Raw genomic sequence first — 19,490 nt, 5'->3', positions numbered from 1 at the left:
AACTTCAGCTGCATCTGCTTCATGGACAACTTCAGCTGCATCTGCTTCATGGATAACTTCAGCTGCTGGTGCTTCAGGGACAACCTCAGCTATATGCTCATCTGAGGATGGTGGAGCTCTCCCAAGGGAAGCGGATGGTGGAGCTCTCCCAAGGGAAGCAGATGGTGGAGCTCTCCCAAGGGAAGTGGATGGTGGAGCTCTCCCAAGGGAAGCGGATGGTGGAGCTCTCAGGCTGGATTGGTAGTCCCATTGACGACTAGTGTGTAACCACTCAGCCTGTCCAGTTTGCATACCCTGCAACATCCCCTGTGTGGAAAAGCCATGACTGGCCTGATATTGTGTTGGGGGGGGGGGGTAAAGACATCGACCCTTCGTGGGTGACTTTGCTCCCCCTCAAAGCCAAAAGGATATTCCTCAGGCCAGGTATCTTGCTAGGGGTCGTATACCAATGGTGGTGGCATCACTTCTGGGTCCTCAACGGAGGCAATCCAACCCTGCTGATGCCTGGGAGCATAATGTCCATGTTGCTGCCTGAAGACTGGTGGTGGAGGTGGCTGCATGGCTGTGACTGGTGGTGGAGGTGGCTGCATGCCTGTGACTGGTGGTGGTGGTGGAGGTGGCGGCATGCCAGTTTGCAGCCTGGTGACAGGAGGTTCTGAGGAGGAGTCAAATGATGATAGGGATTAGTACAGTCATATATATGTCCATGTGGGCATACAATATACATTGATACATGCTAGGGACAATACTCATTCTCATGTCAAACTGTATAACATGCATGTGCACAATGTGATTTGTGATATGAGGGATTTTAATCTGCACAGTATCCAGGTATGTGTTTCATACAATAGTTATGTGTACATGTCAGTGATGGAGGAAATGTGTTCTAAGTGACACTATGGTCACACAATTTACTTTAGCCTGATGTAGGCACAGAACCTGCTTTCTGAGCTAAAAGTATTGTGATGGCTATAGTGTCCATTTACTAAAAACTCAACATGTGGCTTGTGGCCTGTGTTAATCTGAGACATGTTAGTATTGCACTATTCCACCTCATATCATGAATTGCATTGTGTTTGTCAAATATAATTGTAGATGTTTTTGTTAGTAGGCCAAATACCATGCTCCTCATTGTGTACATGAATGTGTGACATTAAAGGATGTTATATCTCAAATACATATCATACTGGTGTGTGGGATGTTACTCACCAGCATGAGGTGCTGTGGTTGCAACCCCTGAGTCATGAGCCCCTGGAAGTCCACGGACTGCTGTGATATTCAGGGAGCTGCGTATCATCTCCTGCCAGACGTTGTATTCTGCTTCCAAGGGTGGACTACCGCCTGTTCCCCTCTGGTGCATGACTTCCTAGCCCATCTTCTCTTTCACCTGCCTCTTGCAATCGTTTCACCTTTTTTTAAATCCCTCGACAGTCCTCCTCTGCGGGGCCACACTGTTTACAGCCTCCTCTACCACCAACCATGCTTCCTTACGCCTTCGGGCAACGCCTCTGCCCTTCTCCTGGCCAAAGAGGGCACTTGGTTGTCCATGATGGACTGGACTAGCGCAACATTCTCATCAAATGAGAAGTTTGGGCATCTCATGCGCTCCTCCTCTGTGGCCACCTGGCTTCCTCCCTGGGATGTCCCTGGTGTGGGTTCCTCCCTATCCTCTCCCTCCTCCCCCCTTCTGTCCCCATGTGCACCCTCTGTCCCTCTTCTAAGTGTGCCTGGTCTCTGGGCATCTCCCCTCCCATCATCCCTTCTAACTCTCCCTCTCCCCACTCCACTAACTCCTTGACGGGGACCCCGCTGCTCCTCCTGTCCGCTACAATACTCCTCTCCCTGCAACTCCTCTCCCTGCAACTCCGCTCCCCTCCTCCCCTCCGCCCTACCTCTCCCTGCCATCCTCAAACTACACACACTCAAACACTCACACTCACTCCCAGTTCAATCACACACAATCACAACCAAACACTCAGCCTATCACACTGTAAAATTGAAATAAAATGTGTGAGGTGTTAGAAAAAAAAAGTGTTGTGTATTTTGTATATGTATGTATGCAATATGTGTGCAATATGTGAAAATAAGTGTAAGTAAATGTACAAGCTTACCCAAACAAAAATCTGACTTAACTTACTATTATGCTGCGCCTCTCTCACTACTCTTACTAATTCTAAACTCACTGTAGTGTGCTGTAGCTCAACGAACCATCCAAACACACTGAAGAAAATGGAGGCTTTGCATGGGTTTATATATGACTTTTGAATAGCGTAATTACGTTGCGCAGTTTTATATGGAGTATCGGGTAATTTTTACGAGTCTTAGCCAAATTTGCATAAAACTACACTTTATTGAGACTTTACGCGAACAAAAGACTGGTGTAAGTACTTGTGACGACTAAAATGTGTATTTGCGCACTTTCCGGAAAAACGCCAGTTTGTTCTACTTACGCTACTTTAGCATCTGACCGCGGCGTATATTGGATAGCCCGATGTGCGAGGTGAAATAACGGGCGGCGCAGGTTCCCTCGCTTGCGCTGAAAACTACGCCGTATATCGGATCGCGCCCTAGATTCCAGGCCCAGAAGCTGCTCTTGAAGTTAAGAAAAAAAGGATAAATGAGACTTTCACCTGCATTTATATTGCAAAGTTTACTAAAATTCCATAGTCGTGTCATATTATTCACATTTACACCCCTTTAATCTCACAATGAAAACCTTAAAGATTTTCTGCAGAGTAGGTCATTTTATCATTTAATAGATTCTAAAAGGGATATTAAATCCAAAAAAAATATTTTGGGATTCAGACAGAGCATACAATTTTTAAAAAGTTTCCAATTTATTTCTATTGTCAAATTTGCTAGTTCACATGGGATTATTTGTTGAAGAGATACCTAGGTAGGTGTCTGGAGCACTACATGGCAGGAAATAGTGCTGCCATATAGTGCTCTAGACATGTGCATGCTCCTGAACCTCCATCCCTGCTTTTTAACAAAAGATACCAAGAGAATAAAGGAAATGTGATAACACAAGTAAATTAGAAAGTTGTTTAAAAGTGTATGCTCTATCTGAATCATGAAAGCAAAATGTTGTGTTTCATGCCCCTTTAATAAAGAATATACTGCCTGCTCAGGTATTGTGGTAGTTTTTGAGAGTACAGATAATGTAGTGCCTATTGGGAGGATTGCTCCTGATTGTGGGATGTATCAGAATAATTGCAGAGGCTTTAGAAGAATTATAGGGCTAAAACAAATAGCATTCCACCTCTTTTACATAAGAAAATAACTTTATTCTCACAGCTATAATGGCCCTATAGGTTTGGCTAACTGTTATATGTTGTCAGAACAATATGGTGTTGTTTCTTATGAATACTTTTGTTTTAAACAGCCAGTGCTGTACAATTTAGTACATTTAAGTATAGTGTTTTCAATGATGCAACTAAAAAGTAGGGAAATTATTTTGTATAATCATTGCTACTCTAGGTTGATGTAGTTGAAGGTTGCCACATACCTTTTCTTCACATTCTTCACAGTTCTGAAAAACAGTTTTCATTTTCTTGACTATGTCAGATGCTGGAGTTCCTTCAGAAGACAAGTGAGACCGGCAGTACGGACATGCATAAGCATTATTGCGCAAACTCGCTTTAATACAAGTTTGACAAAACCTAGGGGACACAAATAGGCAGGTCATTAGAACTGTTAGATCAGAATTGCACAGACAAAGTGCCATTTTGCCTAAGCCCAAGCATCCATACAGCCTGCCAGTATTGGACCTACTCAACAGAGGGCCTTGGTACAAAATGATTTTTGGGCCCCCCAAACCTAACTCAGTAGTAAGCAATAGTAATAATATACATGCTGGTCTGTATAATGATTTTGAGGATAGATAGATTGATATGCAACCTGCTCTAATTAAAGGCCCCCTTGCATTAGGCTTTACATATTCTGCATATGCCTATATATAGACTGGTTGCTATGGGCCCCCAGCTCTCGGGCCCTGGTGCTACCGCACCAGCTGCACTAAAGGTATTTCTACCCCTGGCTAGCTGCCCATCACAAGAATACTGGATGACCAATAGGTGACTAACCACTAGTAGTAGGTGGGAGTCACACAATGGCCCTTCCCCAAAGTTCTACATTGTGCCCCAACATTGACCGCCCACCATACATATTTTTCACAGCTGAGCAGTGATTGTATCCCCTTGGCTGCCAGTAACAGACAAACAAAAACAATTCTGCTTTGGCTGCCAGTAACATACACAGCAGTGACATAACCCCATTTGACTGCCAGTAGAACACACAGAGCAGTGTTTTTACCATAGTGGCTGCACGTAACACACACAGAGCATTATTTTTATAATTATCTGAGACTGCCAGTAACAGATAAGGCAGGGGTTTTCCTTGACTGCTAGTAACAAACACAGTACATGCACAGCGCCATATTTGTAACAAATGTATATAGACGTAAGGCATCTTTCAAATTTATCTGCCCCTCATGGGACTATAGAAAACTGGGCGTTTAAGTTCCCAGTTTTTGTATAGATTTACATGACAACTTACTGAAATATTGGACTGTCCAGTTGAATATTGGACACCTGGTAAACCATACTGCCAACTGATGAACATAGGGAGGAATTTGATTCAACATATTGTCTTTTTTTTTTGTCTACCTAGGTTTATGGAAATTGTGCAATAATTTACTGTGTAATGCGCCTTACTTAAATTATGTTGTATACATTTTCTATGCACTGGCCCAGTAGAGATAAAATGTAAAAAATCAGCTGCGCCCCAAATTTTGAAAGGGCTGTATACAATATGTTAATGCTTATGTAGCATTACAAAACCATTATAAAATACTATTCAAAGAGAAATAGCATAAGCACTACTGAAATTGGGTGGGGATGCTCCATCAGGTTTGACTGTGGATATACCTTGTGAGTTAGAGTGCTTGTGCAACGAAACAACTTGTACACACTGAATCACAAAGAGAATTGGGATTCAAAGGTTGCACTTATCTAGCACTTCAATTCCCCTAAGAGTATCAGACATTCAACTAAGCGAAGAAGAACCAATGGGTAGGGTTCTCTAATTAAAACATAACTTTTATTGTTACAAAAATTATATAAAATCATTGTGTGCGTGTGTGTAATTTAAAAACACATAGAAACTCGAGTCTGGGTACCGACTTCGTGGAGAGAGTCGCAGATAAAAATTGCTCTTAAAAGATATCTTACTCCTGCTGTTCTCTCCAAATGGTATAAATCAAGAGTCCTCTGTCCTAGATGTTCCTCATTAAGTGCAGATCTATTCCACTGTCTCTGGAGTTGCCCCAAAATCCATCAATACTGGAAGAAAATATCCTACTGGATGACAGTAATTTTGAAATTAGATCATAAAGTATCCCCAATGGATGTTTTCTTTTTGGTGAAATTTCAGGGAATAACCAAGAATTACAATTTGATAAATACGATAATCCTAACAGCTCGGAATCTTATTTTTAAACAGTGGAAAGCTTCTTCTGCACCTACCATGAAACAATTTAAAAGTGCTATGGTTAACCATTTCACAACAGAGCAATTCAATATTCCCTATCCACAAGATAAATATCTTCCTACATTCTTCAAAAAATGGGAAACACTTGTGAGATCTTGTCCTCTCGCACTTCAGAAAAAGTTAATTAAACCTCTCAGAGACTCGGAGTATGTTATAGTAAACATTTTAGCTGGCCATTTCCCTGGAGATTGGGCGTCAGATTCTGGGTCAGGGGATTAGGTGGGGCGGGAGACGAGAGAGCTGCGGATTTCCCCTTTTTTTTTTTTTTTTTTTTTTTTTTTTGTTATGTGTGATGTGTGAATGCCTGGGAGTGATATTAATTATTAAAAGAAGTAAAGATGAAAAATGATCACAAATTTGCACAATGTGTAGTATGTTTTTTAGACTTTGATACACATAGGATAAACTCTGGTTGATTGTCTAAATTTTGGATTATCTTTATTATGTAAATCACTATTGTAAGGGGATTTGTTGACCCTTACCTTGACACGGACTGTTAATGTTTAAACTGTATATGGAATATTTTATTCATTGTGATGTATTTTTCACATTGATTATTGTAATATATTATCTTTACTATAAAATAAAAGTTAAAAAAAAAAAAAAAAAGAAACTCGAGTCTGCATTAATATTGCAAGTGAGTAGCGTGGGCGTAGCTTCCTGGAGTATATTTCACTTAACAAATATGTTTAAAGGACTATTAAGTTGGTATAATATAATGTACTTTGTGTTGGAATACAGAATCTTCCAATATTGAAATAAGTAGCTCTATGGTTTATTTTCCAAAAGGGCATAAATGTATCCCTGTAGATAACAGTACTGAGAGTGCTGTCCCTTTTAAAGTTTCATGATACTGTATACAGTTTATAGGACCCTCTTAAACAGTTTAACAGTTTATTCAGCTTTAAAGGGACAGTTCACCCAAAAACTTTCTCCCCTTTAAATTATTCCCAATTATCCTTTTTACCTGCTAGAGTGTATTAAATTGGTTGCAAGGGGATCCTTTACTCCTATTTCAGCATTTGAAATAGCTGATTTAGCTTGTGGTTTCCCAACCTATACTGAAAGTTTTGATACTGGCGTATACGCTATTGAATAGCCTAAGTAAACACAGCCAGCAGAAGAGATTACACCCTCAGCGGGGGGCATGATAGTTAAGTAATAAAATGATAATTTTCCATTGTTCTCTCTATGTATTGAGCTTTGGTGTTCCAGACAAATATAAGATAAGGAAGCAAGTCTGTGTACATAAAAGTGATAACATAATGAGATCTGATATTACCTGAAGCTCAACCCATTGTAATAGGCTGTGGTTTCAAAGCACAAAACCAGCTACTTCAGATACACAAATAAACCCGAAAATGCAATTTCTCAAATATTTTATACTCTGCAGTTGGTATAACAAGTCATTGAAAATACATTTATGGAAAAACAATTTTACAGTGTACTGTCCCTTTAAGTAAATACAATACTTACTATAAAAACATTGTATTTACTTAAAGCTGGAAGATTCTGTATTCCAACACAAAGTACATTATATTATACCAACTTAATAGTCCTTTAAACATATTTGTTAAGTGAAATATACTCCAGGAAGCTACCCCACGCTACTCACTTGCAATATTAATGCAGACTCGAGTTTCTATGTGTTTTTAAATTACACACACTCACACAATGATTTTATATATTTTTTTGTAACAATAAAAGTTATGTTTTAATTAGAGAACCCTACCCATTGGTTCTTCTTCGCTTAGTTGGATGTCTGATACTCTTAGGGGAATTGAAGTGCTAGATAAGTGCAACCTTTGAATCCCAATTCTCTTTGTGATTCAGACCAGTGTTTACATTCAAAAATACTATCAGTTTGCCAGGGTTTTAGACAAGTTATTAAAATGAAAGAAAAACTCAGCAATGAAAAACCCTTTGTATTGAATAACATTGATGTAAAAAATGAAGGGCAGACAGAATAGACTTCATTGAAAGGGTATATTTCATAATCATGTGCAACTGTATTTCAAAATATTAATTAGCTACTTTATGATTATTTTCAAAATAATCATAAAGTAGCTAATACAATTAGTTACATTCAAAGCTGAAATTAAATAATCTTTCAGTATGTAAATAATTAAAGGGACAGTCTACACCAGAATTGTTATTGTTTTAAAAGATAGATAATCCCTTTATTACCCATTCCCCAGTTTTGCATAACCAACACAGTTATATTAATATACTTTTAACCTCTGTGATTATCTTGTATCTAAGCCTCTGCAAACTGCCCCTTTATTTCAGTTCTTTTGACAGACTTGCAGTTTAGCCAATCAGTGCCTGCTCCCAGATAACTTCACGTGCACAAGCACAGTGTTATCTATATGAAATACCTGAACTAACACCCTCTAGTGGTGAAAAACTGTTAAAATGCATTCTGAAAAGAGGTGGCCTTCAAGGTCTAAGAAATTAGCATATGAACCTCCTAGGTTAAGCTTTCAACTAAGAATACCAAGAGAACAAAGCAAAATTGGTGATAAAAGTAAATTGGAAAATTGTTTAAAATTACATGCTCTATCTGAGTCATGAAAGTTTATTTTGGCCTAGACTGTCCCTTTAAATGTCAAATATGCATGTTAAAGGGTCATACAACTTAAAATGTACTCAATAAAATGACTTAAAGGAACATTGAAGACATTTTAATATATGTATTAGTTCTTCAAACTTTTTTTTACCAAGACCCAGTGCCATGATAGCACATACCTTTATTACCCTTTTTTATGCTTGGTCTGAAAATTTCTGAAGTAATATACAACAAGATAGCTGCAATTTTTGGCAAAACGACTAAAATGTGTGTGTGATTTATTCCTGATCATAGTCAAACTTAAAGGTGTTGTAAAAGGTAATAACACACACACTCTCATACAACACACACACACACACACACACACACTACAGATACATTCATATAGCACACACGGACACCACACACACTCATACAACACACACACACACTACAGATCCTATCATATAGCAAACACGGACACCACACACTCTCATACAACACACACACACACTACAGATCCTATCATATAGCAAACACGGACACCACACACTCTAATACAACACACACATACACACCACACACACTCTCATACAACACACACACCACACACTCTCATACAACACACACACACACTACAGATACATTTATATAGCACACACGGACACCACACACTCTCATACAACACACACACACGCACACTACAGATACATTTATATAACACACACACATCCCAAACACTCTCATATAACACACACACCACACATAATCTCATACAACACACACACACACTCTCATATAACACACACCCCAGACACTATCCTATAACACACACACAAGTCGCGACTCAGTAAACATGATGTTGCAACCCAGTAATGGGCCCCGACCCGTGGTTTAAAGAGCCCTGCATTAGAGCATTGCATAATACCATTGTACTAAATAAATGTTTTGAAAGCTGTCATTAAAATAACTCATTTCTATAAAAGAATACCTAGGTAGGTTCAGGAATGTGTATAGTTCTCAAGACAGGTGCATTAAACTAAACCTATCTCAGTATGCTCTCATGGAGAAGAGCTAAGTTTTAACATAGGATACCAAGTGTATTTGGTAAAAGAAGTAAATTGAATAGTTTTCTTTTTAACTGTGTGCTTTTGCTGAAAAATAGCTTAAAAAGACGTACTGTAAATGTTTTCCCCATGAATGTGTTCACAATTGTCAATTGCACCCACAGTGCATTAAATTGTTTACAAATAGCTCCTTTTCTTTATTTTGTCATTTGAAATAACTGTTTTTGCCTTTTGAAACACCACCTACACTTTAATACTACAGTAATAGCTATAGAAAAGCTATGTAAGCAATAGGCAATACTAGAAATCAACCTCCCAGTGTGGGTGGGAGCCCAGCCTGCTTGAAAGAGTGATCCTGCAGGGTCATGCCTGAGTGCATCTGCTTGCCTGGGTACATTGTGCCTTTATCTTACTAGCAATTATATCTAATAATGCAGCTTTCCCATGCAATGTCCTGGAAAATAAAATCCATACTTTTCACTGTAAGTTTATATGATGATTGAGCAGCACTTGACAGCTGGAAATATACTGACGGAAAATAGATTGTTTCAAGATCAGTCAGGTCACTTAGGCAGTGGGTGTAAAGGGAAAAAATGGTTTAGGAAAACAACAAATGTTTTACAGAATGTGTACAGTATGAAACAAAGCCCTGTATTTGCTGACACCTGAATTCTCATGTGTTTGAAAAAACAAAAAACAACAACATTTTGGACCATAGTATTACAGATGTTGGTACTTGGCGTAATGTTGTTTCCATATATTATAAATTATGTTGTTCACCACAGTTGTAAGAATTTACGTGAGGATAATAAACTGCTTACATGAGTGAAAAATAAACAAAGGAACATTTATTTTGTTGACAGAGAAAACTAAAATGTATCCTTCCATTTCAGTCATGTACAATAAAAAGCCACTTTACTTAAAGTAATAGTTGATATGATGAATTTTAATAAGTTTAGATATTTAGGAACTCAGGAAGGATATTCTAAGGCAACACATTCACTAAATAGTTGGAAGATCTTATACACAGTGACTATGGGACACAGAATAACACAAGAAATTTCACTGGAGAGAAAGCTCACCGCTCGCAAAATGATATATTCTTATTGTCTTGCATTTCTGATGAAAAGAAAACTATTTTGTTGAAAAAAGGAAGATTGTGTAAACTAAAAGGTAAAATATAAGAGCTTTGTATATGTTTGGTTTTCTCCTGGACAATGTGAAAATGACTATTGGCTGAACATATCCTTATCAGTTTGCAATTATGATTTCAACAAAAACAACTGCTGGTGGTGGAATGAAAATCTTTCATGTTAGGTGGAGCATTTAAGAATGAAAATAAGATTATGTTGACTAGTACAGTGATTCTTGTCTCCAATACTCAGAAATACCCAATAGGCCAGGATTTCAAATTTATGCTATGAGTATGGGTGACTCAATACAAGTGCTAACCTTCAATAGAGGTGGCACGTGCAAGTACTGCTATGGAATTTAAGATTGTTTGTGATATGCATAAAGCTATCTTAGGAATCAAAATCAATATTCATTTGTTGCAATCAAACTAAAGCACTGACAATGTGAAATCCAAGACATTGGGTTTTTCTATAATGCTGGAGCTAAGAAACACTGGACTAACATAAATTATTATGTTTTTTCTTTACCACAGGAAATGCAACTGGGCAGTGGGATGGATTTGCAGATTATTTTTTAACCCTTTGCCTGCTACAGGGGGATGTAGAATAAGGCACAGGAATGTGTTGCAGCCCTCTCTGGTGGTTAAGGTGTTAAAAAATAATATCTACAGTGACACTTTTAGCACAATTAGCAATCACTGCTTTGTTTATTAGAAACATATGTAGAAATTAGAGGCATTATCACATTATGCATCCTCTCATGATCTCAAGGTATGTGTTGGTACTAAATATGTTCCAGATGTTGTCAGAATATCTACCATATTATTAAGTCTACTGTCAGTTAGTTTTGGGGGGGTTTCTGTCATAATTATTTAAAATATATGCATATGGTAGTATATAGGCACTTACATATACCCTAGAAGGAATCTCACACTGCGAAGTAAAGACAGAGAGCTAGATTACTGAGAGAGTAAGTTGCGCAGCGATGGGCAGCAAATGTAACTATATATGTATATGAATATATACATATAAATGTATGTGTTAATATGTGTATATACACATGTCAAAACATAAATATATATGTATATAAGCACACAGTTCCCCATAGACTGCAATGTAAATCTTTTTTCTAACACACCGCACCCACTCACTTTAACCCTTAACAACTGCTTTGTGCAGTTATTTTTTATTTTAAAAAAAAAATACATTTTTTTAATAAAAGAAACAACCTTACACTGAAATTTGACGGAAAAAAGAAAAACATATTTTGCTGTTGCTGGTTAAAACATCATTTTATTAAGTATTTTAAAAATTAGATTAAAAAAACCTGTGTAAGCTTCGGACTTACCCGTTTCAGCTGGAGTGCGGAAATTTGGGGGCAATTGGGGCACATTTAGAAAATTAAACAGAGATCTGATCTCTGGTTAATTTTCGGAGTGCTAATTGCTACCGTTAGCTGGCTGTAAATTGTGCAATAAATTAGCGCTCCACTTGTAATCCACTTTATGAGCTAAAAGTAATCTTTACGTATTCTTCAAAATATTAAAATAATATTCCACTTTGTGCTTAAAGACATCTGACTCATCATGAGTTTAAAATAGATAGATAGATAGATGATAGATAGATAGATAGATAGATAGATAGATAGATGATAGATAAATTAGATAATGTAATTCTTGAAGCAACTTTATAGGAACAAACTGGAAGGGGATCATAATGTATATTGACTACAAAAAGTATTGGCCAATCATGTACTGTGCGTGTTGTTGCCAGCTGCTTGTATTATTTGCATGACAAGGCAGCCTGTCTACAAGGTGACGTGAGCAGCAGGCATCTGTACAACACGAAAAAGCTTCTATTGTGTAGAACATGAAACAAAACATTATAACCAGGCTGTCACTTCCTAACCAATGCAAAATATGCATTTATGAAAGTAATGAATAGCTATAATAGCTGAAATTTACAAGGGAAATACTGAATGTGTTCGGTGTGTTTTATTTAATGCTGCATTTAAATTATGTCAATGCTTTGGGTTAAATGGTTTGTAATTTCTTTTTTGGCATCTTTGTGCTGAAATTCCACTCTCTCATTGTTACTTTTTTGTTTTTGCCAGGAAATAGGCAATGTTATTACTGATTATATCATTTCCTTGTTGGAAACAGAATCACTACCAAGGAAATGTTAATCCAAGGGAAGTATATATAATCATTATTAATTTAATCCAGATTAGTGAATATGATTTACTTGCACTTCTCAATTAGTTAATTGGCTTACATTAATTTAGTTGGGTGTTTTTCCCAGGAGAATGACATGCTTCATAAAAGACAAGTTTTCAAGACCTTAAAAGACAATACAACATTCAAAAGTAAATTTAGAATGGTAGTTTATTGAATATAGAAAAATTGAAACAAATGTGTCAATTAATAAAAGGATAGAAATATATCACCAGACATAAGAGCAATATAAACCCAAACATATGGTGACTCAGCAGCTGTTCAAACACGGTTATATGTTGGCGCAGCACACATAAATTTAACATTGTTTGAACTAATTACCAATGCAACCTTGGCAAAAACTATAAGCAGATGCTACCATTTCTTAATTGACTGATATTTTATTGTGGCTCCAGTTTTAACAATTTTCTACATTAAAGGGACACTGAACCCAAATTTTTTCTATCGTGATTCAGATAACAATTAACAATTTTCTACATTAAAGGGACACTGACCCCAAATTTTTTCTATCGTGATTCAGATAGAGCATGCAATTTTAATCAACTTTCTAATTTACTCCTATTATCACATTCTTTTCATTCTCTTGGTATCTTTATTTGAAATGCAAGAATGTAATTTTAGATGCCGGCCCATTTTTGGTGAACACACTGTGTTGTTCTTGCTGATTGGTGGGTAAATGCACCTACCAATAAACAATTACTTTCCATGGTTCTGAACCAAAAAATAGCTTAGATGCCTTATTTTTCAAATAAAGAAAGCAAGAGAACGAAGAAAAAATGATAATAGGAGTAAATTAGAAAGTTGTTTAAAATTGCATGCTCTATCTGAATCACGAAAGAAAAAATTTGGGTTCAGTGTCCCTTTAATAATGATTATCACAATTGTAAATTTGTGACAATATTGTGTAACATCAAACTAGCAAGGAACATGAAAGCTTATAAAAACAGAACAATTTGCAACATTTATTTAATAACAAATTGTTCATACTATAATACTCATAAGTAGTTGGTCATCAATTACTCATCATAATGTCACCACTTTTTATGGTTTTATGTTAAAGGGACGTAGAAGTCATAATTAAAGGGACACTGAACACAATTTTTTTCCTTTCATGATTCAGGTAGAGCATGCAATTTTAATCAACTTTCTAATTTACTCCCATTATCAATGTTTCGTCATTCTCTTGGTATCTTTATTTGAAAAGCAAAAACGTAAGTTTAGATGCCGCCCCATTTTTGGTGAACAACCTGGGTTGTTCTTGCTGATTGGTGGATAAATTCACCCACCAATAAACAAGTGCTGTCCAGGGTCTGAAACAAAAATTGGCAGGCTCCTTAGCTTAGATGTCTTCTAATAATGAAGAAAAATTGATAATAGGAGTAAATTAGAAAGTTGCTTAAAATTGCTTGCTCTATCTGAATCACGAAAGAAAATATTTGGGTTCAGTGTCCCTTTAAAATTTCAGACAGAGCATGCAACTATCCTTTGTTGAAGCTCTTTTCCACAAGTCTTCCTGTCTCTTGAGCACTTTATGGCATTGGTACTTCAACATTGTTGCAAACACTTCTGCAATACAGTGCTCAAGATATGTGCACACTCCTGAGCCTAAATCAGTGTGTTCTTGTGGAAAGAAGATACAGTACATTTAAAAATATATATACCTATAGAAAGAGGTATATTTGACAAAAAAAGTTGAAATTTTTTTTTGTTTTTAATTTTTTTAATAAAGCGGGCAGTAAAGTAAAAAATAAACTTTCATAAATCAGACAGAAGATTCAATTTTTAACAACTTTCTATTTTACTCATATTGTAAAATTTTCTTTGTTTTCTTGGTAGCCTTTGTTGAAAAGAATACCTAAGCAGACTTAAGAGAAGCAGTGCATTACTAGGAGCTAGATGGTGATTGGTGGTTCCAAATATATGCCTCTTGTCATTGGCTCATCCAATATGATCAACTAGCTCCTACACAGCTGCTCCTGAGCCTACCTTCAATTAATCAACAACAAAGAATACCAAGAGAACAAATCAAATATGATCATTTAAGTAAATTAGAAAGTTGTTTAAAATTAAAATGTATATCTAAATCATGAAAGTTTAACTTTTGCCTGTCCCTATAATCTGAATTGCGATAATTTATTTTTGACTTATATCCCTGTAATTTACTATTGACAAAATGCACCATCCCTGCAGGTGGACAGATTTGCAAGTAGTTAACCAGTCCACCTGCAATCACAATGCTGCCCTCTGCTCTGGCACAACCAATTGCACAAGAGCAGGGCATGTCAATCGCTCTGAACAAGCAAGTATCAGGGTTATTGATCTTGCCACCTCTGAAGTGGTGGAGAATAAAAAGAAGCCACTTCTGTTTTTTTTCAATATGTAGCTGCAAGCTCTCTTATGTGAACCCGCGTCACATAGCCCAAAATGCTGCGAATGCATCTTAATAAATCTACCCTTAAAACTACTTTGATAAATGATGAAAGTTGTGGTCTTAATGGTTATATCCTTAATGATGGCTAAAATGCTTCAAATATAATGGGCCAGATTTAAGAAAGTAAGGCGGACAGGGGTGAAGCTATACACATTTACAACTGTACACTACAGCTAGTATGCAATGCCGCCCCCTGCTCGTGCGCAGTCAATTGTGCACTAGCAAGGGCCATCAATTTCCCTGGTCGGAAAAGTCAGGGGGAATTGACATACGCCAAATAACAGGTGACAAAGTGGTTTGAGAAGCAGTGGTCTGATGACCCCCGCTTCTTAAATCTCGGGTACAGGTTGGCTTTTGCAAACCTGCAGCAGACGGCACTCCGACCCCTTGATAAATAGGGCTCAATATTTTAGCAATCTGTCTATATAATGTAAAAGTAATTTAGTTAGGCAAATGAACTAAACAATGATACAAGGGGAATATGAAACAAAAACAAGGTCTTCTTCAAAGGAGCAAAAACAAAGTACGTTTATTTATTTACCAAAACATGAAAAACAGAGTTAAAGAGGCGGTTTGGCGCGTTTCGGCTGAATTTCACGCCGTATTCATAGACCATCGGTGAGACAAGCGGAATATATCAGGTGTATGCTTGATAACCACAGACACTAACAAAAGCATGTGTTTTATGACCTTTACTCCAGAATAGCATCCACCCAAATGTTTTCAATGGTGTCCAAATTTATCTTTCCTGGAATGTTTGAATCACTTTTTCCAGAATCATTTTTTATGAAATAGTCTGTGACTTTACAATACACATAAAATAAATTTGCCTTCTGGTTCTTATCTACAGTCAAACTCTATGTTTTTATGTCTAATATTTCCGAGCCAGTAAATACTTATTTCTAAACACTGATTCATTATTAGGGCATATACTTAGCACCAATCAGCACAGGGCTTCCAATGACAGGCTATCCTATCAAATGTCTAGTTTTTGTTATATAAAGAATGTATTCTCTTTGTTATACTCTTATCACTGGAAAGTACTATCTGGATAGAACTGTATAAGTAAATAAGCATGCACAGAACAAATGCAAGTAAATGAACTGAGAATAGACAACAATAAGGGCATTATCTACCTCACTACTGTAGTTATATATGTAGCTTTACAATACAGCTGTGTTTCTCAGCCTGGGTGTTATACATTAACTATTGTATGAGTTACTAGTCTTTTTTTGCTCTATGAAACTTTGAACATCATTTTAAACCACATGACTACTTATTCTATATACATTTAACACCTTAAAAAACGCAAGTCATTTAAAATAATGATAAACATAATAAAACGAACTACAAATATATACAATGTTGCACAATGTGTTTCATACAAACATAAAAATGAGTGATAATAAAATGCTATAATAATTTAGAGCATTTTATCGTGACAATAAAGCTTGCCTTTGTGTTTATCATATAGCACAACATATGCCACTGCTTATTGGTTCACCAGTCAAATCATGCTCAGGAATATCAATGCACTGTGGCTCCTCAGCAGATATTAACTATGTGTTTAACCCCTTTGTATGTGTTAAACACATAGTTAAGGGTAGGCATGTGTGCAATAATAAAATTAGGGCATTAATAAACTATTATCTTCCTTTAAAGCACATGTCTATACAAAAATATATTCTAAATGTCAGCCCTAACAATACTTATATACATATTTTATAATAATAATAATAATTATTATTATTATTATTATTATTATTATTATTATTATTAAAAATGCTATGTTTTTAGTGTTACTACAAACTAGAAATACTAAAAAAAAAGTTAATTTTATCTATTAAATATTTTTACAGTTTAAACATCAAATGCTATTTATATTAATGAATAAAGAGTTCTATATTTCAATTAGTGTATATTATATATATATATATATATATATATATATATATATATATATATATTACTTAGAATAACCCATTGAATGACAATTAAAAAAACAAGGTATGGCTGTCACAAAAATCACAAACACTGACATACATTTACAAGACAAAGAACAGGATACATAACAATGGCATAGCTTTTTTATGTATCTGGATCAGTGTGTATTGTTCTGTTGCCATATCTGAAACTTAGGGCGAGAACTTTTTTTTCCTCCATTAGATATGCTGTAAATAAACAATGAGAATATATCATACACGGGGAACAAAGAAGCCTGCTGTAACAAGCATGCTCACAAGACACTTTGTCTATGAGGGAGCCAGATAAGCACAGCGCAACTTTACAGAAACAAAGACAGCTTGTGGTCACATGATAATGCTGGAAACTGTAATGTGTCCCCAGACACATTACTGTACATTCTTTAACAAAGGATCGTAGCAACAACAACAGTGTGATCGTTGTACACAAGCACACTAATAGTAAATCAAAATAACTTCTGATAGGAGTGAATAATGGATAAATCATTTTCCCAAATAAAGTGAACAATGAAAGGAAACCAGAAACACTTCAATGTGCAGTGGATTATTACATTGCATTATCTGGCAGCTAAGTGGTTAAATTATGTCTGATTCACTAATGTGCTTTCTGTAACAAGTAATACAAAATTCTGCTACAGCATTAAATGTTGTCAGTAAGTAAATCAGTTCAGGACTTCCCTAACATTATTGGTCATTGACAGCGCAGAAAACAAAACACACAGGTGTAACCTGGACTTACACATGTCCGCAGCGTGTCCTGGTGGGTCGGTTGAGCACTTCCAAGCACACAGCACAATCAAAACTTATGTTGGTATCTTTTGCTTGCGAGTTTGACTCTCTGCTGCTTTCGTTGCTTAGAACAGAACCCATCTCTAAATGTAGTGAGTTCCTGTTGGTGATAGAGATGGTAGAATAGACGCGTGGAGTTCTGGCTTCAAGTAAATCCTTTGTGCTGAGGATGATGCACAATTAGTCTGCAGTTTGTACAGCTGCTATTGGTTGCAAATCTATCCCTTTGGGGAGTAACTGGTTAAAATGTCACAGGTTCTCTGGCAGCTGGAATATCCTCTATGTGCAGTTAATGTGTTAGTAACAACAAGGATATCCTCTGTGGGTTTGGGGTTTCACAGACCGACCCTTTAGTTGAATCAAGGGGCTCCTGACATCAGAATTTTCTTTGTCTTTAAGCCGTTGTATGGATATTAGCCTCTGGGATATCCTATTTAGGAAGTGAAACAGTTATGGCAACTGAGATACTCTCTTTGCGAACTTCAGTTGCTGGCAGCTGGTATAGCCACTTTCTATACAGTAGAAGGGACTGCTGGCAGTCTGGATATCCTCTTTAAGAATGACACCTAATTATACACGTCAAGTAGTTACAGGCACCCAGAAGATCGTCGTTTGTGAATATAGACCATTTAATTGTTCAGTCGCATCTGAAGGGTCTCAGGCTTCAGGCAAATAGTACAGACCATAAGTTTGCATGTGAAGCGCTTGTTGGCTGCAGCTCCTGTTACATCTCCATGCGGCAGCACTTTCTGACCAATGAGCACTGAGAGCTATTGTTGAGAAGCAGCATGTGCTCAGTGCCAGGACTAAACTAAACAGTAATATGAGACACAGGAAAGAAGAGAAACAGGCTGCTAGATCCTAGTCCCCCACCTCCTCCTCCTGTCCACAGAAGTGCTTGTTGCTGACTGATACTAACTAGCAGGCGGAGCTTGTTGTCACATTTGCTCCAGTAGCAAAGATGCATTTCTTTATTGGCAGCTCTTATTCATTATACAGTCTGATGTATATTTTCCAATTAGCATGCATCAACAGCAAAATGCATTTATTAAATTAATTGTACAATTAAACACTGTGAGCAGTATCATTTAAATATTAATGAATCACCTAATTACCAAGTCTATATGATACTGGTCTCCTCATACTCCCTAAGCCTATTGTTTCACTAATGCTTGTAGTTTGTAGTGTAACTTTGCTCTATGTAACAATGCAGGATATAACTTCCAATAAAAATCTCCATTATCATCTATGAAGATGTTTATTGTTACTACCAGGTGTTAGGTTTGCAACTAGTATATGATCTAGTCCTTTAATTGTATACATGGACAGCGCTGCAGAATATGTTGGCGCTTTATAAATAAAGTATAATAAAATAATATTGGCATGTTACTAATAGGGCTCGATTTATCAAAGCCCTACGGCTGCAAGTTTTCACAAGAACCTGCTTGCCGTATTTAACAAGCAGCGGTCACCAGACCGCTGCTTCCCTAACCTCTTTGCCACCTCTAAGGTGGCGAAATTCAATCTCCGTGGTCTAGTCTGACCGAGGAGATTGACAGCTCCTGCCCGTTCGTGATTGGCTGTGCACTGGCAGGGGGCGGGATTGCACGCAAGCGCAAAATAGCGCTTGCGTGCAATGGTAATTTTCTGAGGGAAAATTTGCCCCACCACAGGATTAGTTTTAATAAATTGAGCCCTTAGGGCTTGATTCTTCAAAACTCACTGGCATGGAGTGACATCATCAGCTTATTTTAAG

General features: G+C 36.9%; 1 protein-coding gene across 1 annotated transcript in view; it reads right to left on the bottom strand.

Annotated features, from left to right (window-relative positions):
- RNF125 (ring finger protein 125) overlaps positions 1 to 18,545 on the bottom strand; it is a 62,621-nt gene extending 44,076 nt beyond the window's left edge. The window contains exons 1-2 of the mRNA XM_053715002.1: positions 17,685 to 18,545; positions 3,509 to 3,662 (exon numbers count right to left, since the gene is read on the bottom strand). Of these exons, the coding sequence (XP_053570977.1) occupies positions 3,509 to 3,662; positions 17,685 to 17,815 (285 nt within the window). The 5' untranslated portion in view covers positions 17,816 to 18,545. The remainder of the gene's footprint in view (positions 1 to 3,508; positions 3,663 to 17,684) is intronic.
- Positions 18,546 to 19,490: the final 945 nt, after the last annotated feature.

Source organism: Bombina bombina, chromosome 5 (genome assembly GCF_027579735.1).
Source record: "Bombina bombina isolate aBomBom1 chromosome 5, aBomBom1.pri, whole genome shotgun sequence".
Classification (NCBI taxonomy): domain Eukaryota; kingdom Metazoa; phylum Chordata; class Amphibia; order Anura; family Bombinatoridae; genus Bombina; species Bombina bombina.
Note: the sequence above shows the minus strand (reverse complement) of the source record. Positions and strands in the feature narration are given on the sequence as shown.